This window comes from Myodes glareolus, chromosome 25 (assembly GCF_982192425.1).
Source record: "Myodes glareolus chromosome 25, mMyoGla1.1, whole genome shotgun sequence".
In the NCBI taxonomy this organism is placed as follows: domain Eukaryota; kingdom Metazoa; phylum Chordata; class Mammalia; order Rodentia; family Cricetidae; genus Myodes; species Myodes glareolus.
In genome coordinates, this window is record NC_142050.1 from 33,334,889 (window position 1) to 33,360,926 (window position 26,038).

General features: G+C 48.8%; 1 protein-coding gene across 1 annotated transcript in view; it reads right to left on the reverse strand.

The window, feature by feature from the left end:
- The window catches only part of Slc13a4 (solute carrier family 13 member 4), a 39,302-nt gene extending 13,784 nt beyond the window's left edge, over positions 1 to 25,518 (reverse strand). Inside the window, exons 1-7 of the mRNA XM_087901870.1 lie at positions 24,723 to 25,518; positions 19,691 to 19,819; positions 7,710 to 7,846; positions 5,655 to 5,827; positions 5,200 to 5,254; positions 2,803 to 2,842; positions 1,233 to 1,313 (exon numbers count right to left, since the gene is read on the reverse strand). Coding sequence (XP_087757996.1) covers positions 1,233 to 1,313; positions 2,803 to 2,842; positions 5,200 to 5,254; positions 5,655 to 5,827; positions 7,710 to 7,846; positions 19,691 to 19,819; positions 24,723 to 24,821 — 714 coding nt within the window. The 5' untranslated portion in view covers positions 24,822 to 25,518. The remainder of the gene's footprint in view (positions 1 to 1,232; positions 1,314 to 2,802; positions 2,843 to 5,199; positions 5,255 to 5,654; positions 5,828 to 7,709; positions 7,847 to 19,690; positions 19,820 to 24,722) is intronic.
- Positions 25,519 to 26,038: the final 520 nt, after the last annotated feature.

Below are 26,038 nucleotides of genomic sequence, written 5' to 3' on the forward strand. Positions count from 1 at the left end.
GGAGTAAGAAGGAAAGAGAAGTATATAGACTAGAGAAAGATAAAAGCCCAGAGGCAAAAGGTAGATGGAATAATTTAAGAAAATCTGGCTGGAAACAAGTCAAGCTAAGGCTGGGCATTTATAAGAAAGAGTAAGTCTCCATGTGATTATTTGAGAAACTTGGTGGCGGACCCCCCAAACAAGTAAAGAGAAACAAACAAACAAACAAAAAATCCAACTATGAACCTGAATACATGAACTAATTGTAGGTTTTAACAGGTTTCCAATTCATAGCCGAAAGTCTACCAAGGGTTTAACTATGTGTGCACACTGGCTTGGAATCGAGATGCTGTGCTTTCCCAGCACCCCACTGTTGACTCCTGATTTCATTGCTGTGCCTCATTTGCAAGAACGAAGTTCAAAATCACTACTTTATCGAGCCAGGACAGTGGAGAAAATGCTTACTTAGCGCTGGACTTGGTACATGTTCACGGAACAAACATGTCATAAATGGTGGCATTTATTAATGGAGGCAGTGAAGATGTAAAACGACCGAGACCGGTGATGCATAAAAGAAGTCTGAAATCAAGGGTTATAGGTGCTCAATGCCTCTTCAGGCCAGCCTCAGCATCGGCTGTGTTTTGTTTCACAGTTACAGCAACAGGAGAAGGTTCATTTGTGCAGAAGAGCAAATCTGCAAAACGTGCTTATATCCTCAGGACACTAAGAGAGAATATTTACCGTGGGAACCGGCAAGATGGCTTCATGGGTTAAAGCAGAGAGAATATTTACTGTGGGAACTGGTGGCAAAATGGCTTCATGGGTTAAGACCCTTGTCTCCAAACCTGATGACCTGAGTTAGATCCCTGAGACCTACACTGTAGATGCAGAGAACAGACTCCCCCAAATTGTCCTCTGACCTCCACATTTGTACCTGCATACTCCTGTATGTGTACATGTATGCACAGCACACACACAATAAATGTAACTTTAGAAATAAAAAAATATTTATAGTGCCTTCAAAGAATCACTTGAACCTCATCTCTACCAACATTAAGCACTGACAGTTGAAAACCTGTGACCCAGAAAGTGGCTCATTTTGGCTCTTGGTTCTGTCCAGTGAGCTCAGGCAATTCCTTCCCATGGCACACACGTCAGACACATATGTCAGGCACTAATGACAACTCACTAATGACAACATCAGGACCAGCACCTTTTGGAGGTATAAGCTATTTCATATAGGGTTCAGTTACCTGTGATGAATGCTGCCTCTTTGGTTGCTGCTGGTTTGTTGTTTGGACGGGTTTGGTGACCATGGGCACACCATTTAGGTTCTGCTGGGACAAAAGCCATCATACTGTTAGGAAGAGCATGTGGTCCAGGTGCCTGGAGAGGTACCACTTGATTGTCCCAGAGCTACCGTAGGGCTTGCCACTATGGGACTCAGAGAGCAGAAGGCTGAGAGGGCATTCCTAAGGGCACCCCTACCCAGGGTCAGGATCCATCTTCACAGGTTCCATCCAGCCAGGGGAAGAAGATTTGAAACCTGGGATCATCAGTCTATCCTTACGGGCAAGACGAGCTTCTGGGAGCTTATTAGCAGATGAAGAACTCTATCCTTTCCAAAACCACGAAACATTAGAAATAATCTACCACAGTGAAATCCACAGTTTGGAGGCTGGAGAGAAGGTTCAGCAGTTAAGAGTATGACTGCACTTGCAGAGGGCTTGAGTTCAGTTCCCAGCACCCAGGTCACAACCACCTAGAGTTTCAGTTCTAGGGGATCCGAAATCATCTTTGAGACTTTGTATATCTCTGTACTTACATGTATACACACACATGCACAGACACATACAGACATACACAGAAAATCTTTTAAATAAATTTTTTAAGAAAAAAATTGCACAGAACCAGGTGGTGGCGGCGCATGCCTCTAATCCCAGCACTCAGGAAGGCAGGAGTAGGCAGGTGAGTTCAAGGCCAGCCTGGTCTACAGAGTGAGTTCTAGGACAGCCAGAGATACACAGAGAAACCTTATCTTGAAAAAACCAAAATAAATAAGTGAGTAAAAAAAATTGCACAGTTTAATTGGCCAGTTACAATTTTTTTCTTTTCTTTTCTTTTTCTTTTTTTTTTTCTTTTTTCTTTTGGTTTTTCGAGACAAGATTTCTCTGTGGCATTGGAGCCTGTCCTGGAACTAGCTCTTGTAGACCAGGCTGGTCTTGAACTCACAGAGATCTGCCTGCCTCTGCCTCCTGAGTACTGGGATTAAAGTCATGCGCCACCACCGCCCAGCTTCAGTCACTCTTCTTGTGAAGAGATGTGAAATCTTCATGGAGAGAGGGTGAGTCTGAGCAGCAGCAGGCGGGTAAACCCTGCTCTCCAGTCTGAGCAGCAGCAGACGGGTAAACCCTGCTCTCCAGTCTGAGCAGCAGCAGACGGGTAAACCCTGCTCTCTTTAGTATTAAGATTTTGCAAATGGAAACCCTGGTGAGAGGAATACAATCCTGAGCTTGAACACATGACTCCTGAAATCAGAACGTCTGAATTTTGGTTTCCATGAAAAAGATTAACTTGTATTTTACTTATTTAACTTGTCTTGCTTAGTACTCAGGACTCAGAGCTGGGGTTCAGAACCACCCGCACCCTTGTCTGAAGCTCCACTGGCCCTTCTCGGGTCCAGCCTGGGTGAGTATCTCAAGAGCCTTAATCGACCGAGGCTGCTGGTCTATAGAAAAAGCTACCAGGCATCTCGGTGCCTCAATTATCTTGAGGGAATCCCACGTGACGTCAAAGCCCAGGGCGGAGGAACCGAGGCCGTACCTTGTTCTGCATCAGAGAGGTGAAGTCTGCAGTTGGTGTGCTGAAAAGAAGCAAAAGAATCAGGGAAAGCCAAGTGGAGCAAGCGTGGCGAGAAGGGTGCTCTTCCTTGTGCTCAGTGTTTGGTACACGGGTCTTAAGGTTAGACTCCAGTTTTCTAGCCTCCAAAGAGGACCAATGTTTCCCTAGTCCCCTGACTCCTAAGATGCTCTAAGAATACAGGGGCTTGCTTCCTCCCAGGGACGGGCCAGCAGCTTTCTTTGAAGTGACACCAACACCCCTAATAATAACAGATGCGGAGTTCTGATTGGGCGCAGGCACTTAAATTTGAGCTTCATTCTTTATGACACCATCAACCTTCGTAACAGATCCAGGCCACCAGCATCTAGTCACACCACCACTTAGCGCTAGGATGTCAGAAGTGGGCGCCCGTGGGTCTCTCACTGTCTCCTTGGAAACCCTCTGCCCTGACGGTATCCTTACCAGCTGCCTCAAGCAGGCCGTGATCTAGAAACAGAAATGTGTGACATGCTATCTGAGGTGACAACAGCAGGAAGGACAGGCAGGGGAGAAAAAAAGAGGAGGAAGAATTTTGGGTCTGCAGCTGCACCTCAGGGAGGAAACATTTAGCTGTATGCGCTGAGTCCCTCCCATATCTGTGGCTTCCCCAGTCTTTTCCCTGAAGACAGAGGAAGATGGGAACAATCAGAAGTCCTGACACATGGAGTTCTCAGTAGCTGTTTATAGTCTATGACAGTTGAGAGGACTGTGGCCCTACCGACTCACCCACCATGAAGGCAGATGACAGTGTTGGGCACTGACACACAGGACACAGAGTCCGGTAATCATCAGTGCGTCAAGGCCGCATCAGTAGGAGCTGAAGAGGATTACAGTAAAGGGTTCTTTGGAGATTACATGAAGGACTCATATTTCCTTCCTAGACTGGCCGAAGGGGGAAGCGAGGATCGCTTCAGAAGGCAGGGGAGGCACTGGTCACACGGAAGAGCACCAAGTACCCGTACTTCCATGAGCACAGCGGATTCTGGGGGACTAGGGACAAATGAGCTTTTGTTTCAGACTCTTGGTACGGATACAGTGGAGTCAGAAAGGCCGGAGAGAATAGTTACTGTGGTCATAGGAGCAGCCTGTGTGCAACTGGGCATGATGCCCATCTTCTCAGGGAGGGCACACACGGGAAGAAGCAAGACTGGAGCCATCTTGAAAAGCATTGCTGAGAAAACAGTGACTACAGGAAACAAAGAAGCTGAACCATCAGAACACTGACAAGGAGGGAGCTATGTGGCCATCCAAGAGCAAAGAGCCATCAGGCCTGGGTCATGAAGAGGTCACTTCAAGGGGGTGACCTGTGAACCCTGAAGGTGGGCACTTACAAGTGACAACTAGGGACTGTATCTCAGACAGGATTCTAACCTGGAGCGTTTTTACCTTTTGGTCTTTTCTGTATCCTGCATTTGCCCCAACTCTGGAGACGGCAGAAGCACCAGAGTGAGAAGACAGTAGGGAATGGGGTGGGGGCCAATGGAAGGTCAGTTCCTTTCCTCTCTTTCATCTCTTTCTTCTGCAAGCGGAGGCCCAGAGGGAGCAGGTGTGGGCTCAAGGAGAGGAGAGACGTTTTGGAGAGAGCTGAGAGATTTGACATGAGCAGGGCTAGACTGCTGAGGATCTGAAAACGAGAGCCTTCTGCCTCTCTGAAAGGACTAGGAAAGCTGTGGCATCTGCCTAAGATACCAGCAAAGGTGAAAGGCAGCAAGGCTATATATAAGTCATGATGGAAGACAGGGGTAAGGCAAAGATGATGCTTCTGCCAGGCGCCCTCTGTGGCTGTCCAGCTATACAGGTTGACTTCACTCAGAGCGAACTCTCTGTTTTGTGTGTTTGTTTATTTTTAGTTTTAAAGGGAAAATTACAAAGACCCATCACAAAATACAACTTTTAAATGTGTAGTGTTCACTCTGGAATACCCATAACAGCTGTATTTGTATATAGGCTCTGGAAGGAAGTCAGCTGTGGATAGACTCCACACACATAAATGTTGCAGAACATGTTTCTCTTTTCCTGGCTTTCTGGCTTTCTAGAGCATCATACTGTCCGCCACCAACTGGTATTCTAAGCGCATCAGTGCAGGTGAAATTGTTCTTGGCAGCCACAGGGCAGCTCCCACATTTACTCAGATGTAACATCTTTTTATTCTTCCTCATCCCCAAGTATCCTGGGATTAAAGGAGATGCTCTCAATATCTTGAGAAGTAGAGTCTATGGATGGAGACAAGATGGTGAGCTTGGTACACCATATCTAAAGGAGAAGCCTTTGGTCCTATCTTTCCTGGCCTCTCCGATGGGCCCAAGAAGCTCTGTCTGGGAGGAGGGAAGTCATACTCACTCTTCGTTGACAAAGATGAGTTCCACAGATGTTTGTCTGTTGTTTACATCAAGACCTGTTGTGGTAGAGAAACACAGGAATTGAAAACTGAGGTAGGAGTGGACCCTGTATGTGGAAGTCCAGGAGCTCAGGACAGGAACAGAGGTGTGGTAGATAATCCCCTCCCCTTCTCTCTAGTACAGTGGGGGTGTAGATGTAGACAGATCCCAGAGTTTTGCAATAATGCTTGAGCACCTGGGACAAAGAGAAGAGGGATGGTACCGGTGAGCAAAGTAGGAAGGGAGAGTGTCCATGGGTAAAGGGTGCTTGGGTTATAGCATCTGTCATGGGCAAAGGAGGGAAATGAAGACGAGGGCATGGACACCAGGTTGGGCAGTGTTGTTATGAAGACTGGCAAGAAATCCAGGGAGGAGGGCGGAGGAGCAGAGGGGGAGCTGAGCTCCAGAGAACTGTACCCATGAGCTCCGCCTCCTCAGGGCTGGAGGTGCCCGCTACCAGCTGCTCCTCCTCGGCGTTGATCAGCTCCTGCAGTACAGCCTCCACGATGGGCATCACCATGGCGGTGGTGGAGGTGTTGGAGAGCCACATGGACAGCATGGTGGTGCAGCACATGAAACACAACAGCAGCCTGTGGAGGGCAGGGGCGATTGGGGCGGAGCATGCAGCTGTGCAATTGGGCCCCGATGACCCGCAGGGCCTATATGACCTGGCCAGCTTCGAGCTCCCAATGCTGGCTGCAGAGAAATCTTTATTTCCGCAGTGGTCCAGCGAACAATTCACATTTTGTGGCCAGTGACCATGGCCAGGAAAAAAAAAAAACTTTAAAGTAGGAAAGGATAGCTTTGATAGAAAGGTCCCAGGGTATGGACTCACTGGTTGTTATTCTTGCTCTGTGGGCATTAGGTGGAGCCCTGTGATGTGTCTCTTACGGACAAGGGGGTTCTTTCCCTTCTCCCTGCGGCCAGGGAGTCTAGGGCACAGCTGTATGCCTTGCTCTGTGTTAGTCAGCCTAGTGATTTGGGAGCAAACAGAGATGAAAGTCGGGGCAGTCCCAGCTACTGTCTCAGCACCAACTAGCTGCAAGAATGGCCACAAAGCCACAAAATGTTCTCTATCCCCGCTTGTGTGCGTGTCCCAGCTGGCCTCTAAAAGAGTCAAGCTTGGAGGAACACAGAGCGAAAATAACCTTCCGATTATTTCCCCTAGACTTGGAAGCACAGGGCAAGCTGTGCCTATGCAGACCCGGCGCTAGTTGTCATTAGGTAAGGAGACACAAAAGTGGCTTTGTTTATATTTCGGATGACCTTGCACAATCGGGGGCAGCACATATGTGGACTGTGCCCAAGTAGGGTAGAGTCCTGCCAGTGTTCTGTGTGAACTGACAGCAACATGGTTGGAATGTTTTGCACACTCAACTGGCAGCATGCCACGCGGGTGCAAACTTCCTTGGGTAGTGTGGTAAATAGGGAAGAAGGGAAACACAAATGGGTGAAAATTCTTGTGGATAGTATAGTTTTCGAGAGCTCTGCAGGGGCTAGAGATGAGGCTCGGGGCTGCAGTGCTTGCCCAGGGCGAGGCCCCGGCTTGCTTCATTCATTCCACCAACCCCCTCACCCAGTACCACAAAAGAAACAACGCTAAACCAAAACAAAGGAGCCACAAGATCCCAACAGGATGGAAGAAATGCCCCCGAAGCTGAGTGGGCAGATGGTTGCTGGGCCTGCGTGGATTAAGCTGTAGTTAGCAACTCCCGTTAGCAACCTGGGAGACAGGAACATACTTTAGAGTTCCAACATGTTAGCCTATAAGACCGATACTGGAAATGAATGCCGATTTACAATTTGCCCCTGGGACTGGCGAGGCAGCTCACATAAGATGCAGTGGAGAGTTCCGAACTAGGCGCCGGAGAAAGGGAAGACGAACAAGGGACATCCGATCCCACAAAACCGTACCCCTGACACCCCCATATATTCTGTGAGGGTGAGGATCTCTCCTCTGCAGGCCTCTTGAAGGCGGAGTGGAAGGAGAAAGAGAGAGGATGCGAGGACGTGGAGAGACACTGCCTGCCTGATGGGTCTGTGGTCTGAAGCACCACCAGCAACGTCGGTGCATGAAAAGAGACGCCCATATCTTCTTAAATGACAATGGGAAAGCCACCCACCTCTCGGTCCAGTGTGTACCCTAACCTACAGGGGGAATTAAACCCGGCAAACTGTTTCTGTTGACCCAGTTTGTGCTTTTCTGCCAAGGTCCTCAGGTGCTGCAAACCTGCTGCCCTTACAGTTCAGGGGTGAAGTGAATGCCTTAGATGGGGTGAGAGTTGCCCTCAGGGCTACTGTGCAAATCTGCATTCCGGCTACCGGATCTCTCCCACGGATGCGGGAGGTCAGTGTCCATCACTCTGATGTCATCTCCTCATTAGCAGAGGAGGCAAGCACACATCCTGCTGCGGTTCAGGCCCCGCCCCACCTCCACCCCCACCCCTCCCCCCGGCCCCACACGTGACTCACATGCCTGGCTTGGCTCCCGCCATCAAGACCATGCGCAGGGCGATGCGCTTGTGCAAATTCCACTTCTCCACGGCGGCCGCCACGCAGATGACACCCACCAGCAGCAGTGTGGTGTTCTTGAAGTACTCAGCCGCCACCTGTAGGGAGAGCGACGAGGTCAGCCACGGGCTGGGAGAGAGCTATGGCCAGTACAGAGTGTTCTGAGAGCCAGAGGCTGGTGAAGGAGAAGCAGGGAGGTGAGGTCAATACCTGGTTATCTCCTCCCCTCAGCGTCCTGCAGTTCTGGGATCAAACCCAGGGCCTTTCCCACGCCGGACAAACACTCTGCCATTAACCTCCACCACTAGCTAAAATGGTGGGTTAGCTCCTAAGCACCGGCTGATCTTGGGCATCACCATATCAAACTCTTCACAAAGGCCATCCCATTTCAGCCCCCCCCCAATAATAACTCCATGTGGCCAATAGTCTCCACCTGTAGAAGTTTGAATTTAATGTGAATTTTTCTTTAATAAATTTATTTTATGAATGTGAGTTTTAAAAAATTAACACACATTCATATGTATTTTTATTTTGATCTTTAAAAAATTATTAAAACAGGATGCAATAGCATAGACTTGTGCTGGGATTATAGCCAAGTGCTGCCACGCTCCATGGGATAGAATTCTTGAAAGGAATTTTACAGTTGGCCTTCCTTTTTTTTCTGTTTCACTCAAAGAAAAAAAAAATGAATAAAGAAAGAATAAAATTATAGACTAAATTAATATTTCATCCTTCAGTTTGGTTAGCATTTCCTTCTCATCCGCATGGTCTCCCCCGCACACCCACCCCGTTCCTTGTGGAACCTCCCCACTCCCGGTGTTCCCCTTTCTCATCACATGCTCTGGTATGTTCTCACTCAGAACATTCTGTCTTCATCCCTGGCTCTACATTTGGAACAGACTTCAAAGCCAAGTTCAGACCTGGTGCAAAAATTCCGTACATTGTGGAGCGCTCGGGGCAAGGCTGGGGTGGTGGCTGAGGTGTGTGCTGAGGTTTGGTAAGTTTTTACATCCATCTCTTCAGTCTCTCAGTAAAAATTTTGGATTACCAATAGTGGAATAACATGCAAAAGTAGATAAATAAATAATAAATTAACAATACATCAATCAATCAATCATAATCACATAGTTGGAAGAACCATGGCAGAGAGTGAGGAGCTGAACTTTTAAATTTAAAAATGTCTGTCAGAGTGACCAAACAAGAACATTTTTAACTTCAGGAAAAATAATTGTGCAGTAAAGGACATTTAAATATAGTAAAATATGTGGGATTAGAAGTCAATGACATTTATATAACCACACTAAGAGTTTCCTTTCGGTTACTGAATTAAAAGAAGTTGGGGGGGCTGGGGAGATGGCGTGGTTGGTAAAATCAGTGTCAGCCAGCCTGATGCTATGAACTGGGATTCCCCTGAATCCATGTAAAAAAAACATGCATCTGTAATCCCAGTGGTCCTGTGGGGAGATGGGAGGCGGAGGCAGGAAGCTCTCCCGTCAGCCAGACTGTTCTAGAGGGGCAGAGACAAGAGAGACCCTGCCTCAAACAAGGAAGAAGGCAAGGACCTCCACATATACACTGTGGTAGTATGTACCCACAGCCACCACCCCTCCCATATAGTTAGTTATTGGAGAATGAAGGGAACCACAGTGGGGATGTAGGAGAACACAGTTCTTACCTGCCACATGGGAGGTGTCTTTAATAATGTCTAAAACCAGTGACTCAGTGGGAAAATGGTGATTAGTGTGGGGGTGGGGTGGGGGTAGCATAGGCGAAAGGCATGGCGTCTGAGGCTGACTTGGAAAACGTGAGGAAGAGCTGGGGAAAGAGACTGCCGCTTTCACGATAGACTCCTTCAGTTTAAACTCTGTTCAAACAAACTTCGTAGCCACAACAACGGTGCCTACTCTATTTCTCTTTGTTTATTCTCCCCTTACCCCTGGAAATTTCATGAATTTTGTTTTTCCTGGTATGGTGCCTGTGATCAATTCCTGGCAGAACCCTGTGCTTCTGGTTGACCTAGCTCTTGTCCCTAAAGCTTTCTCCTCAGTTGACCATGCTCAAGAATTCTCCCTGGGGCCATAGGAGGTCTTCTACTATGGGTAGTTCGAAACTTCCCTGGGGAAGACACTGTTCCCAGGAGGAGTGAGCGTGGTTGGGATGCTATGGAGCCATAGCTGCCATGAGGCCAGCACCTTTCTAGTTTCCTCCCCAGGCTTTTGTGAGTTGGCTTGGGACAGCCTTGAATTTTCCTTTGTCTACCGAGAGGGAACCCCACAACAGACATACGACGTGGAAGTCATGGGGAATGATCCGTGTACTACCCTGTGACCCTTGCTTCCTGCCACGGAAGAGTTGATGAGACTGTAATTCTTCTCCTGGGAGGTTGGTGACAACCGCCTGTTCTCTGCTACTTTGGTATGTGCCATTCCATAACACCAGTTCATCTGTGATGTCTTCTAGAAGGCTCAGTGCTCCTCGGAGGTGGGACTACTCTCTCGGGGTCCCACCCAAGAATAAGAGGAGGACCATCAGGTAGGTTGGACCGTCTACATTCCAGGTGCTTCGCAATTCACAATTGCTTTCTCTGTTGAGCCCCGCAGAAGTCCTAGCGGACATACACTGGTTGTGTTTAGTTTTAAGATGAGCGAACTCAGAGAGGTTGAGGAACCCGTATGAAGTCACAGTGTGAGGGCAAAGGTGGGGTATCCAAGCATGGCCGAAGCTAAAATCTACTAGGTACCATGCTGTATGAGGTGGACCAGCCGGAAACCAACTGCGAGCGGGCCATTCAGTATCCAGAAAGCCGAGGCTGGCACACATTCCTAACCTTCATCCCCAGCCACAGTCTTGACACTGGCTGTAACTGCTGAGGCCTGGTGCCAATCAAACGCTCCGCTTCAGTGTGTCACTGGCTCTGTGATGTTTCCTCTTGAGTGTCTGATGAGCTTCGATCAATTCAGGTGTCCTCCCTGACCTTTTGTACGTGAGCCAGGGGCTCTCTCGATAGAGGCTGCAAACCCAGAGGTTGCTCAGCGAAGTGGGAGGAGCGAGAATTCCAGAGTCAGCCCCCCTAGGGAGATTACGCAACCCCTCCCGGCTCTTTTCTTTTCATCTCAATGAAAAGCAGGGTTATGTAAATCCCTACCTTGGAAAGTTGTTGCCACGATTAGATGCCAGCTGCGAACCTAGCTAGCATGGCCTGCCACATAACAACCGGGACTTGTGGCGACTCTCTTCCTGTTCCTAGAAACTTTACTCAAAGCCGACCTGGTTTGGGACGACCGGCATATGGATCTGGCTCCTGCACAGAGCTAAGCCACAGGGCTGCCTGCTCCTTCACATCGGTGAATGAAAGTCCTGCTCCGTGGCAGTGTCTGTGATTTTTCCAGCCCACTGACTTCTCTTCCACAATAAGACCTCGCTTATTTAGAGTCCCACCAGGGCAACTCCAAGTCTCCAGATTCCTAGGGATTATCTTAACCGTTTTCTAAAGTGTGGTACCCGTTTCCTGACTCTGTTAGAGCTGCTGCCTTGTCCCAGTCTCCTTCCAAGGTACAGCGTCCGACTCCCAGTCCAGCAGTGCCCACACAGGGGCATGCACACCTCACTAGCTGCTACCAGCATTGCGTCTCCCTTCCCTGCCCACATCTTAGACTCTTTCTCTCTTCTCAGACCATGCAGTGTCCTCTATCGGGACAAATGTCCTCAGCTGTCCCTTCCCCAAGTTCTAATACTTGCCGGCTTGGAAAAGCTGGTAGCAGAACCTGGTGGAGTTCTCTATAAGCAGCACTAGGGTCTAACAGGGCACCTCTCCCAGGCAGACAGCACATGGATTTGTGATGAGTGTGGGGGCAGCCATTGCCTCCTCTGCCTTTCAGCTCTCTGGCTTTCCTGGGAGCGAGTAAGTATTTGGAGACTGCCTTTTAGAAGAGATGGGTCCCCTAGAAAAGGTGTCATCATAGAGGGGTATGGTTGAGGAGCCTGCATTCTGGAGAGCAGCCGCTGGCTGTTACCCCTACCCCACACCCAACCATCTCACCCATGAGCTAGAGGCTCTCAGACTAACTAACAGGTCACTCAGGCCTGGGAAGTGGTAATAGCAGAGCGACTTAACTCACTAATCGTCAGGGCCTTGGTGACCTTGAGCTAGCCGGAGCAGCTGGGCCCTGAGGAGTGCTCAGCAGACTGGGGAGTGAGGGGTGGAGCTCCGGTCTGCCAGCACAAGCAGGGGAAAGGAATGAGAAAAAACAGGAGAGACAGGGCAGACTCAGAAGAGAGATCCATCCACGTTTCCTCAGAGAGGGACAAGGGGGACCTTTGAAAGAGCTACTGGCTGGGCCTTGGATTGAGGGACAAAGGCCAAAGGATGCCTGTTAACTAGTCCTTTGTCAGGGAACTGCAGGGGACTCTAGCTGAAGGTGGTGAGCTTTAAATATTCCTTTCCCTGGACACCGCCACTTCCATTGATCTGCAGTTTTAGCTTTCTGTGATTTTGGTGACCCAAAGCTAACAGTGGTTGGAAAATTCCAGAAATAAACAATCCCTAAACGTTGACTTGTACTCTTCCCAGCAGCAGTGTGAAATCTCCTGCCTCCTATTCGAGATGTGCGCTATCCCCAGGCCCAGTGGATCCACTCGGTATATGTGAGTCTCCCACTAGTCATCCACCGGCTATCTTAGTCATTAGAATCACTGCCATCCTGTGGCACCTGTGCTCAAGGAGCTCATTGTGTTTAATGATGACCCTACAGCAAGGACTGGAGCGATGGAAAGGTGGCAGGGGGCTTAAACCCCAGAAGGACATTTGAACTCTGGTCCTCAGTGGCAAAACTGCAGGGCACCAGGCAACATAATACATCTCGTGTTTAATGCTCCTTGTTTCTAGGCAACCACAGGGAGACTTGGGACATAGCCCTTATGTATAATGTATAAGTGTGTGTGTGTGTGTGTGGTGGACTATGAAGTATTACTTTAACTATTTTTTGACTTTTTTTTTTTTTAAACAGGAGGAAGGAGATTATGGCTCTGTTCCAAGATGTCTGAGAATGGGAATCCAGATATCAACTTCATCTTGCTGATTTTCTCACAAAGAATGTGGGCTTGAACCTCTTTGGGGGCCATCCTCATGGGAGTCAGACAGACAGAGGACTGACTCCTTGTTCTTGTGTGTAAGCTGGCGCCGTTTAGGCCCTTTCACACTCAGAACAGCACAAGGGTCTCACAATGTCCACGGGGGTAGGTACTTCCACCCTGGCAGGTTTTACAATGTGGGCAAAACTCTCATTGAGCCTAAAGCATGCTCTTTTAGCCTGGTTGGCCAGCTGTCGCATTTTCAGAATCCACCTCTCTTCGGCCCATGGGACTAGGCGCAGCCCTTGACACCTGCAGCCACACCTGGAGTTCTCATGGGTGTTGGAGATTTGAACTCAGGTCCTCTTAATTTCACAGACTGTTCTCTCACTCCCGAGGCCATCTCCCCAGCTCCACTTTACATTTTATGTTGGACTGCATTCGTAGTTATTTTAGGGGGCGTACAGTCTGGGGGCCACAGTGGGGACACATCTACAACTTCAGACCCAGAACTGGATCTCTGACTTAGCTCTCCTTAACACTGGGTCCTGTTAAAACCAGGGACATCATGCTACTCTGGCTAGTGTCTAAGGAGGACACAAAGGCCAGCCATGTCTGCCTCTCTGATTGCCTTTCCCTGGCAGCGATGCCGCTATGCTGAGAATATCCTGTAGGGGCTCCTTCTCATCAGTGGATCTTTATTCCAGGGAACATTGGTTTTCAAATGCATCTGCTGCTGCAGTTAATTTCAGGGATAGCTGTGGGAAGGAAGAGAGCAGGGAGGTCCAAGTAACTGGCACCTCAGGCTCCCGTCCCTATTTGAGTAGGCCTTGCTCTTTCTCCTGTTTCGTATATTGAGTCTCTTAAGATTGGGTTTAAAGAAAAAGTATTGAATCAGGCAGGCCTGGTGGCACACATTTGTAATGTCAGCTGAGGCAGGAGGATGGAAAGTTTGAGGCCAGCCTGGGCTACATGGTAAGACTCCAGCTCCTCAAGAAATAAATGAAAGACCCCAGAAAAGAAAAAAGAGGAGAAAAAAGGTACTGTTGCTTATAAAAAATATTCTTTGGGGGCTGGAGAGATGACTCAGTGATAAAGAACATTTGCTGCTTTTCCAGAGGACCTGGGTTCGATTCCTAGCACTCACATAACTGCCTATAACTCTGACTCCAGGGGATCTTACTCTCTCTGGCCTCAAGGACACCTGCATGAATGCAGTGCACATAAACGCATCCAGGTTTGCATGCATACACATAAATAAAAATGACTAAATAATAAATACTTTAAAAATTATTTTAACACTCTACCTTAGCAAGAAGCCCTAGATGGACACCCAGGGAGACCCCAAACCTGGCCAAACTGCCTCCCATGTGGCTGGAGGTCTTGACCTTATTCTCCACAACTCCACTTTCTGACGTAGGACTCTGCAAAGCACACAGAGTGGGAAGGCTGAGGCAGGGGCTGGGCTTGAGGCCAGGCATGAAGTTTGGTCTGGTGATGGCTCAGAGGAAGTTGTTCCTCCCACAGAAACAAGAACTTAGCTTCAAAGGCTACAGGGTCTACAGCTTCCATATCCGGTCTGATATGAAGTTCAGCTGAGGTTGATGGGCAGGCTGAGCTTCTGGCAGATGGCCCACCTGAGGTGCAGCCCACATCCCTGAAGGATCTGCGTGCAGGAGGAGGGTCAGCTTTCCTGTGCAGCAGAGGCAAAGGGCCTGCGTGCAGGAGGAGGGTCAGCCCTTTCTGACCTTGAGAGTGTGGGTGGGGGAGTGGCTTCAGCGTTGCACAAACAGAGAAAGCCAGGTTTTGTACAGCAGGCGGCATCCAGAGGGTCAGAAAGACTGGGAGCCAGCAGGGAATCAGAGCCATGACATCAGGCTCCAGCGGGACACGGCTGCTATCCCAGTGGGAGCTGCCTCCAGTCTCTCTTGTCCTGGCAGGAGCTTGAATCTCAGTGAGGCTGGCCTAGTGGCTTGCAGGGCAGGGGCAGAAGATGAGGGAGGGGGAGTGTACAGAGGGAACATGTAAATACTATCAGAAGAAATTTCTGTGCCTGGGCTTCCCAGGAAATTGATCCAAGCTCCTCCCATGGTCCCACGATACATCTCATGCCACCCCTGCCTCCCTGCCTGTTCCCTTGGTGGGCTCTCTGCATGCCATTCCTCCTAAGCACAGAGGATGTCAGCTAACCGGAGTGGCACTGCTCCTGTGCCCAGGCTGTCAGCATCACAAGCAACACAGTAGTAAGGGGTGAGAAGGCTTTGAAGACAGATATGATGCCAGTAACAATTACAGTCGAGCCCAAACAAACAAAATGAACCTAAAATCCAGGACCAGTATCACGGGATGCTCTTGGCAAGATTGTAGGCAGGTATGGGAGAGAATGCTTGGGTGTTGAGGTCAACTTAGACTATGTATGAAGACCTATTCAAAAAAAAAAAAATGAATGGCAGAATCCTAAAGTCAAGGAGACCATAGTGTCCAATCACCTGCCACGTCAGGAAAGTCCACTTCTAGCCTAGTGTCCCTGATGGGATGATCATTTGGCTCAAACCTTTTGGAACAGGAATCTGAGGACCACACACAGCCACCTGTTCCAGAGTTTCCCCTTCCACATGGTATCCATTATGGGAGCTCCCTCTAGCCCTTTGGCTGTTTAGTTTGGATTGAGCCTGCCATGCTAGACAGAGAAGCCAGAAGCAATGTCTCCCTAAACCATTTCTTCATTCCCTAGGCTTCTCAGGTTCCAGATCGTTGATGCTCTGGCCAACTCACCTCTGCAAGAGCTCCTGGTGCAGAATGCTGTGCCGTGCCCGTCATTTACTAACTCAGCAGAAGCCTTTGGTACAAATGGCCCAGAGGTCAGAAGTTTAAGTTTTAGAATCACCCCCCTCCCCCGCCCCCGGGGATTCAAGTCCTGGTTCCATTGCTTACTAAGCTGTGCAACCTTGGGGAAGTTACTTAACATTTCTGAACTTCTGTTTGCTCCCATAAAACAAAGGTAGGAAACTATGGCTCCTTAGAGAAGATTAAATAACGCAGTGCCTGGAGGTGATGTTCCATGGACCCTGGCAGAGGGTACAGAGAAGGTGGAAGAAACCCCTTTCCCCGGCTCTGCTGCTTGAACTGGGGCCTCTCATCTTATTTTCCGCTGGGACTTATGGCATCAGCCCCCCCCCCCCCCCCCGGTTTTCTGGCTGTTGGACTCACAGAGCTCACACCCAGTGTCCCCTGGGGTTCCTGCTGCTGCCGCAACTCAACGGATGTCTCAGCAGCCCGGCTGAGGCAGCTCCTCATGACAAAGGCATCTCTTTCCAAGCCTATCTCTATAGCTAAAGCTGTCCCGTTCTCTTATTGGGTGGCTTCTGTTTTCTCCAGAGCGCTGACGACTATAAATAGCCTTAGGTAGTGGGAACTCAGGAACCAGAAATAAGACTCGAGTGGGCAGAAATGACGTGATTACTTCTGTCACCTCTGGGCACTGTACCACCCTGAAAGGAAGATCTAGGACTCAGAATGCTGAGTGAATGATATGAGGGACAAAAGCCTTAGTCTCAGGGCCACAGCGACCCCATTCATGTGCTCTCCTTCACATTGAGGTCATGCTCTTAGCTCCAAGAAGCACAGGAAGTGAGAACCACAACCTGAGGGCACTGGGACACATGCAGGCCACAAGACACTACAAGTCCTAGACAACACATGTCTACAGAAAGTAATCTTTGGTATACACCACTTAAAAGGAGAAAACAGGTTAGCTCAGAGGGAAGGGAACTACTCTTAGGTGAGGTCTTCAGAAACATTTGTCAGAGCGTAATTGAGTTATAGGAACACACACACACACACACACACACACACACACACACACACACACACGGTTTCTCTGTGTTGCTTTGGAGCCTGTCCTGGAACTCACTCTGTAGACCAGGCTGACCTAGAACTCATAGAGACCCGCCTGCCTCTGCCTCTTAAGTGCTGGGATTAAAGGTGTGCACCATCACCACCTGGCCCTGAGTAATAGGTTTTAAAAGTGAAGAAATTTCAAAGAATCTTCTGAAATGGGGGCGACCGCCCAAGTCTCAGCAAGGGGATGGTCAAGCAGGAGTTGGGTTAGGAACGGTACGTGTGGATGACTTGGAGGCTCTGGAGGAGAGCAGCCTAGCTTTCCCCTGATGATGAGTGAGCCATGATGTATAAGGGTACAGCTAGAGGGGGTGCAATGGCTGAGTCTTCAGGCACACAAGGAGCTAGAACCCATGTCCTTTATCTTGGTGGCATTTTTCTTTAATCTGAACTAAGGTCAACCTGACAGACTGTATTTGGACTAAGCTGCTCATTGATGCACAATTGCTCAATATGGCCACCTGTCAAAAACAACTGAAGACAGATGGAGTAAGATTTTTGACTCAAATGATAAAATACATCTTCTTAATCCCACCCTCCCAGAAATAGCAATACCTGATCACACATGAAAGGCCATTCCTTTCAAGTTAAAAGATCCCTCCCCAAACTGTTGCTTCCAAAGAGTCTCCCTATTAAGTTGGCCTTCCTGACTACACAGAGGAACAGGGCTTGGATAGCTGTTGCCTAGCAACACCTCCATAGTATATTGGGTTGTTGGGTTTACCTGGAGGATACCTGGTTCCCCTCCAGCACCCCCCCCAACTTCCCAGTGAAGTTCTGGGTCCTCAATATTAAGGAGAAATATGCAGAACAAGTTTGTACTCTTTTCCTAAGAAAAGTTGTCTTTGAGGTTGTTTGTTCTTTTAGGCACACACAAGAAATCCATCACATCTCTCTTTTCACCCTTGAAAGAAGGGCGACACGAGGAGGGGGGAAAGGGAGGGGGGAGGCGGAGCAACTGCCTCACTGACTGTTTTTTGTATGTGACTCTTTCTTGTATCCATGTATACACATATCTGTAGGGACAAAAACTTGCTCACAGTTTGGGAATTCTATCCTCAGGTTATGATTACTCACAGAAAAAGAAATCGAAAGCAAACTAACAAAAATTGGTTAGTCAAGAACATCCCATAGAGAGAGAAGCTGTTCACTGGTGACCATATACAATCATGAAGGTCAAATTCATCCCGTAGAAAGAGATGCTCTCCATTGGTGACCAAATACAACCATCAAGGGAACTTCAAGAATGTTCTGTTGTTCAAGGCTAAAGCAGCCCATAGGCCAGTTTCCTTCTTACTCCCAACACAGAGACAGGGATACCTGCAGTTCCCAGCAATTGGAAACACTATGAAGGCCCATCTATTTTAGGAATTGTCTTTGCATGGTAGAGTGAACAAGATTCCAGGCTCTGAAATCTAATAGATACAGTCTACTACCTTCTCCTGTATGAGCGGGGTCAGTTTTACTCTCTAAGTCTCTTTCCTGCTGTGTAGAGTGGAGTCATCCACACCCTTTCCTAGAACTCTTGAGAGCTCTCTATTGAAGAATGGAGGCGACTTCTAACATTGTGCCCGAGTCTTAGGCAGACTCAATCGCCCGTTCCCTGCTGTCCTCCGGTGCACCTGACTTGCCCAACTCTGCTTTTCAATTTCCTCATTAGGTGACCTAGACCAGTGCTTCTCAACCTTCCTAATGCAGCGACCCTATAATACAGTTTCTCATGTGGTGGGGATCCCCAACCATAAAATTATTTTCATTGCTGCTTCAGAACTGTAATTTTGCTACTGTTATGCATCACAATGGAAATCTCTAATATGCAGGATATCTGACATGTAACCCTGTGAAAGGGTCATTCGACCCCAAGGGGATCACGACCCACAGATTGAGAACCACTGCCCTGATGGAGCCAGATGATAGCGAAGGAGGAACACTATTTACCTGGCTCCCATCCTGCAGGTTGTTTTCATTTTTTTTTTTAAAAGCAGGGGGCTGAGGGATAGCTCAGAGTTTAAGAGCACTGACTGCTCTTCCAGAGGTCCTGAGTTCAATTCCCAGCAACCACATGGTGGCTCACAACCATCTATAATGAGATCTGGTGCCTCTTCTGGCCTGCAGGCACACAAGCAGGCAGAACACTGTATACATAATAAATAAATGAATCTTTTTTAAAAAAGGTATGCTTTGCCCTGAAGTTTGGTCACATCCCGAGTTGTTACCAGCAACGATTTGCAGTGGGAGCTTTGCTGAACACTGCAAAGTGAACAGAGGGGCTGCTCAGGGGAAAAGATTGCGCAGTGATCTGGAGCTGGGGAGGATGGACCAGAAATGGGTGCTTTTGTCTTAGAAAGGGAGAAGAAGGAAGCCAGGGCACAGGGACACATAGTAAATCCCTGTCAACAGCTCAGTCCCTTCTTCCTGTGAGCCCAGCAGATGGGGGCCCTGCTTCCTGTCTGTGTGACTGCAGTCTGAAGGGCACGCAAGACACCGATAAAGATCAGTCCCTGTCTCCTATAGGCACAAACTGTAGAGTTCCTAAAAGCCAGGATGGCACATGCCTTTAACGCCAGCTCTTGGGAGCCAGAAGCAGGTGGAGCTCTATGAGTTCCAGGTCAGATGGGTCTATGTACTTAGTTACAAGCCAATCAGGGCTAGAGAATGAGACCCTGTCTTAAAAACAAACAAAAAAATCAAAACCAAAAACTTCACATGTAAGGAACAATGGGCTGTGTTTGGTCAGGGAAGGCTTCAAAGCGCCAAGTTTTGAGCACTTTGAAGGGGGTGAATGAAGATGAAGGGAAGAAGGGGAAGAATTCAGTGCCTGGATCAGCAGACGCAAAGCCTGGCGCCCGGGAGCTCCTCCTGTGCGTAAGGACGCCCCCCCCCCCCCATCAACGCCCATCTCCTGTGCTCTGGAGGCCTCCTTCACTGGTCCCGCAGACCTGAGTACAGGGTTGGGTCATAAGTGGTCTAACCTCACTGGATCGGAGAACTCCGAAGAACGGGTAGAGGAAGGCAGGTACGAGGGCTGCTGCTCCAAGAGGCACCGCCTCGGACACCCAGTACACGGCGGTCACAAGCAACACGTAAGCACACGCGGCCTCCTGGAAGGGGAGGAAAGAGGTACTTAGTCACTGGGGCAGTCACTGTTGTCATGGAGACTCCCGATGAGACCCAGGGCCAACACAATAGACAACTGAGATCCCGCCGGAAGGACGCGTGCTGTGCGTGTGGTTGGCTCTTGTATCCACGTGCAGCCTGGACTTTGATAGAGTCCCAGCTCTGATGATTCTTAAAGCCATAGAGAGTGATGATTGATTCTGAGCACAACATTTGGGGCCAAGTTCACAAACCATAGAGTGGAGTTCAAAGCTTTAATTGGTGCATATTTGATCAAGCTGTTCAGCTACTGGAGGCTCTTTGGGGTAGGGGAAGATAGATCAGTGTATGTATGGTTGATTTACATGTGGGGTCTGGGGTCAGCCATCCTAACCTTCAATCCAGGTCTACCCTCTATGAAAATTTTGGGGCATCTGATTTGTGCCCACTGAAAGGAAGTGGTTTGGTAAGAAATGAAATTTAAAAATAACCTACAAGGTGGCTTCCGTACTGCGTTCTCATTGCCTCTGGGGAGGGCTTCTACCTCAGGACTCTTCTAGGGAGGCCAGCAAGGCCTTGAGTCCACCCTGTCTCCAGCTTTATTGGATTTACATATTGATGTTACATTAAAAATTTCCCTTGAAGCTGGGCGGTGGTGGTGCACACTTTTAATCACAGCACTCAGGAGGCAGAGGCAAGCAGATCTCTGTGAGTTCGAGGCCAGCCTGGTCTACAAGAGCTAGTTCGAAGACAGTCTCCAAAGCTACAGAGAAACCCTGTCTTGAACTTCCCCACCCCTCAAAAAAATTCCATTGAAATAAAAACAGGCTTCACTATCTTAAAAGTAAGTAAAGTTAAATCTCCTTATTTTAAAATATTTTTTCAAGCAATTTGATTAGGTAGGTTTTTTTGTTCGTTTGTTTGTTTTTGTTCTGTGTTGTTTTTGTTTTTGAGTGACAGGGTCTAGCTATGCTGCCAGGCTGGTCTCAGACTCATGGGTTCAAGTGATCCTCCTGAGTCAGCTTCCATGACTAGAGGCCTGCCACCACATCTGGCTTAATTCAACGAATTGCTAGGCAAGAACTGTTGGCTATTTTCCCCTTTAATTCTCAGCCTGAGCTTGGACCATGTACTAGCAATGAGTGGGGGAATCTTTTCTCTGGGAGGGGTCTGGTGTTGACTGCGTGGGGGTGGGGTACGGACAGGCAGCAATCCCTAGACTGAGGCTCATTTTGGAGGAAGGGGAATGGACACATCGTTTCTCAGCCTTGGCTCTAATGACACTTGAGGGGGGCTCATTCTTTGCTCTTGGGCCTTCCCGTGTGGTGCACTGAGCCCGGTAGCATCATTTGTCTCTTCCTGCTTAGCCATCAGTAGACTCTCCCCTGTTATGACAATCCCAAAAGGTTCTCATTGTCCCTGGAGGCCACGCCCATGGCCTGATGCCACAGAAATATCCTTCTATAGAGGGGATAGAAGGCTAACCATCTGCAGGAGATGGCAGGGTGGGAAATCTGGAAATTTACCAGTATTTTCCTCAACTCACCAAAAACCTCACTGTGTACCAAAGAGTGCAGAAGGTAGATAAACACAACTTTATAAAAACACCGCTGTTCCTAGCCTTGGCTACCAGCAGGGCTGATTGCGTGATTGGTGCCAAGGAATTGTATGATTGGTACCAGCAGGGCTGATTGTGTGATTGGTCCTGAGGAAGGTTAGGAGGCTCTCTCTTGGGACGTCACTTTCCAAGAGCTTAATAATTGCAACATTCCAAAGTGCCCACAGAGGACAATTATACAGAGAACCCAAGCCAGCTGAGACTCCCTCAGGGTTTACATAGGATGCAGGTATGACCCAGCCCAGTCTGCCTGCCCAACAAGGAACCTGACAAATCTTGCTCCGTTCCGGGCTCAGCGATAGCTGGCTTTGCTGGAAGGGACCTTGCTCCCTCCAGATAGCCATGGATTAAGGCAGGCTGGGGTGAGGAATGGGAAGTGAGCCCACTGTTGACTGTAGCACCCACAGAAATTTCCTCTAAGGGCAAAGGCTGAGGTAAGAGATACAGCTTTCAGAATTGCTGATAACATGCTAGAAGTGATACCTTTGGGGAAAGGATGCAGTTTAGAGAAACGGCCTCCTCGTTGTAGACATGAAGCTCTAGCCCACGTTTCCTCTTTGTGGTAAAGAGATAAGAAGAAGGTTAGGATAAAGGGGCAGAATGTTGTCTGTCCCTCACTGGGACAACTTTGTCCTGGTTACTTTACAGGGCCCCGATTTAAGTGAGAAAAGGAGAGAGAGAAAGAGAGAGAGAGAGAGAGAGAGAGAGAGAGAGAGAGAGAGAAAGAGAAAGAGAGAGAAAGAGAGAGAGAGCAACAGACTGATTTTCTTTCTGCTATGCACCATTGGATTGGAACAGGGAAGAGTTAGGTAGGTTAAGATAACTTTTCGGTTGTCAATAGCATAACGAGACGTTGATAGACCTCTCGGAGTTGAGAACAGAGCAACCCACTGTCGCTTTTGTCTAGCTTCTTTTAGAGTAGAAGGACAGAAGACACTTCCAGAGGACTTTCTCTCCTTAGCTTGCCCCCGGAATCCACACTAACTTCCTTATGCTATTTCCCAGTCTTCTCCACTTTTAGGTGACTGTGGAGTTAGATACCCCTGGGACTCTATAGAATTCCTGCATCTGACCAGACTCAGGGACATGGATAAATTTAGTCAGCTAACAGGTCTCTCTTATCTTATTGGGTGTGTGTGTGGGGGGGTGGATGCTCTGGAACCCCCAGGCCCCACGTGAGCATTCAGGTCAGGAATGCCTTTAATGGGCAGTGCTTGTTTCTTTTCATTCCCTGCCTAAAATCAGAACAGAAGCTGAGCATAGGAGAAAGATTGTGAGCTTGGGGTAGCCTGTGCTATATGGCAAGACACTGTTCAGAACCTAACAAAGAAACAGAACAACCAAACAGACAATAAACGGGGAAGCATTCAAAGCGGCTTTTCCCTATGAAGTCAGTTTCCTACCTTAACTTGGGTTCCTTCTCCAGGAAGTTCACCCTTCAACACCCCTCAGTTATATCTCACACAAGCTCTACTAGAAGGGACTTGAAGTCCGTTCCTCTGCTGTCGCCAGTGACTCAGGGGCACTTTGAAAAATCTCTTTTGAGAGATTGGGGTGCAGCTTCCGCTAGGGACACCGAAGTGTTCAGAAGAATGTCCTTTTTGGTGATTCTCTGCTGAAGAGCAAGTCTAGGGCCTTTTGTATGCTAAGCAACTGCTGTACCTCACAGCCACATCCCCAGCCCTACCCTCTTCTGGAACATCAAAGAGTCCAGACTTTAAAGAATTGGGTGAGTAGAGAGAAAAAATCATTTTGACGGCCCCTAAAGTGTGGCTGTGGCTCATCACTTGGGAGAATCAGCAGATTGCACGCTAAGGGCTCCTGCCCAGGTGCTCGGCAGCCTCTCTCAAGGGGAGCCTAGAAGAAGAGATTCCGTCGAGGAATTCTAAGGATTCTAATATCAGAGTCTCAGAGTTGCATGCAAGGGGTGGAAGGTAGCCGGGAGATATAACTGGCATGGTGTCTCTAGTTCATGTCTCCTGTGGGCACTAGTTAAAGTTCCCAAGGATGAAGGCTGTCAGGAGGGTGGGGGAGTGAGGAGGTGGGCAGGCAGGGCTTCCTCATACTGCTCAGTAGAAGAGGGCATTTCCTTAAACTAACCTGACACTGGGAGAAAAATACCAGGAAAAGAAAACTCAAAACAATCAATTAAACAAAGCAGAAAATTAACTGTTACACAGCCCAGAAAAAGAAAAAAAGTCATTGGCCATCACTGTCTGCTAATCCCAGACCAGAGTTGGTTGGTGCCTCCTTGGCATGCTGAAGTATTTATTTTACTGAAGATTTAAGTCAGCTTGTGTTTAACAAGACCGTGATGATCCCTTCTGTTCAACTTTTTAAATTTCATCTTGGTTCCCCCATCCCCCAGAGAACAGTGTGGGAGATATTCCTGTAGCTAACCTGCCTTACTCTTTTCTAGAGTCTCAAGGACAGTGACAGCTTGGAGGTGGGCTACCTCCTCCCCTGCACACCTCCCCCCCCCCCCCCCCCCCCCCCCCCCCCCCCCCCGCCGCACACCAGGCATGTGAGGAGAGAGGGGAATAAGGTAAAGGAGACCGTGAAGGTTCAAGGTTCAAGAGACTGATTGAACAGTTTCAGTGCCTTTGCTTCCAAACTTTAAAATTAGGCCATGGGCTAGAGTTTTGGGGCTTGCATTTCTGTTTTCTTGTCTTTTTTTTTTTTTTTTTTTTTTTTTTTTTTTTTTTTGCAGAAAGGAAAACACAGAAATTTCCAGATAGTCCGAGGACAAGAGTAACCGACTAACCTGTGCTTCCAATTTCAATACTCCCTTTCCCAAAGTTTGCATAGCAGGTTCAGGATAGCCATTTGCATAGTCTGGTGGTGGGAGACCACCATGATCTCTAGACAGGATTCCTCCCAGCTCCACCCCTTCTGGATAGACAGTGAAGGACTATCTGTGTCTCTAGTTGGTGACACATAATAATAGCCACAGGTTGAGAAATAGGGGCTCCCCGGCCTGTCCTTTCTGTGGGTTGAACCACAGCTCCTGCTCTTTTTTGCAACACGACAGCCATTTCAGCTATGGTCTCCCACTCTGTGGAGGCCAGAATTGGGGGGTCCTTTCTTGAGACGGGGGATGGAAACGGTCGTTTTAAGGAAGAAAGTACTTTGGTGGAGAAGTACAACAAGTTCATCCAAATGAAGATGATTTCAATCATAATGAAGTCCTCTTGGGGTGCCCCACAAACAGTTCACTCTCTACAGACCTCCCTCCTCTGCTCCCCGACTCTCTCTGATGCCCTGGCGGGGGTAGGCAGGCTGCTACTTACACTGGTGGGGTAGATGGTGGGCAGAGGCAGCAGCAGCAGGGGCACACAGATGACCAATAGCAGCTTTCTTGCTTGGAGAAGGCCCTGCAGCAAGCCCATGGTGGACCTGTCTGGACTGAGTCCTTGACGGAGACCTCGACGGCTGGCTTTCTCCTCTGCACCGCTCTACGCACCGCTCCTAATCCGAGAAGACGTCTCACACCTTCCCTGGCTTCCAAGGGTCAGTCCTCTTCGGTTGTGGGAGCAGAAAAGCAGGGTGGCTGTACCCAGTTTCCACATAAAGCTGGGCTCCTTGCCTTCGGCCTTAGGTAGGGTGGAGCAGCATAGTGTTATGGCCATCGAAAAGGAGCTGGAAAGGGATTCTGTGCCGGGGCGGTGGGTGCTCCCTCTGTGGTTAACGAGAGGGTGGCTCCATTCTAGGCATCAGCAAAAGCCCTCACAAGCAATGTGCTTGCGGCTGCTGATCAGCTGTGAAGAACCATTGAAGGCTTCAAAAAATAAAAACAGTTGCTTTTCTTCTTGCTGGTGACCTGTTTGGGGGCAGTTGCTGTTTTCCCTCCGACCTGGCCGACTGTTGGTAAAAATCTGGTAGCCCCTTCCCTTAAAGCAAGCACCGGTTTGAGTCTGAGGCACGTGTAGACCTCAGATTGGGGAAGGGTGAGGGGAGCGCTGTCGCCCAGGACCTGACACCTTAACTCTGCTTGGATGTCTTTCCTTCCAAGTGGGCTCCTACTTATAGCTTTCCTGGAGTCTGGATTTCCAAAACAGGCCTGAAGAATCTCCAAGACATTCCTTTTTGTTAGAGTCCTAAGACCTGCTGGAGGCCCACCTTTAACTTTCCTGCACCAATGGGAAGCAGGCTCAGGGCCGTTGTTCCGCCCATTCCTCAAAGCCTACCGGCAAGTTGAAAAGAATGAGCCAACGTTGCATCTGAAGGCAGCTCTTGATTGGTCACAGCAGGGGCCTGCTGATTTGGCAGAACCCAGGCGGCTTCCGAAGCTTGTTTTTTCCATTTCGCAAACATCCCAGGGGTTGGATGTTGATCAGCACCCTGAGCATAATCCCATCTCCCCAAGCACCGCTGTACTGTTTCTGAGCATGGGACCCAGTTTTCCTGGGAGAATCACTCGCTCACCACCCTGGGAAGACAACACATTTGGTGGCAGGAGAATATGGACATTAATTCTGGACTGAACAGTATTAAGACTTCCCTTCAGGCAAAGTTTGCTTCTTGGACACTTAGGGGATAGAAAGGTCAGAGCCAGCAGGAAGAACTGGCCTGGAGGAAAGGCCCTGGGATGAGTGGGGAGGGAGGG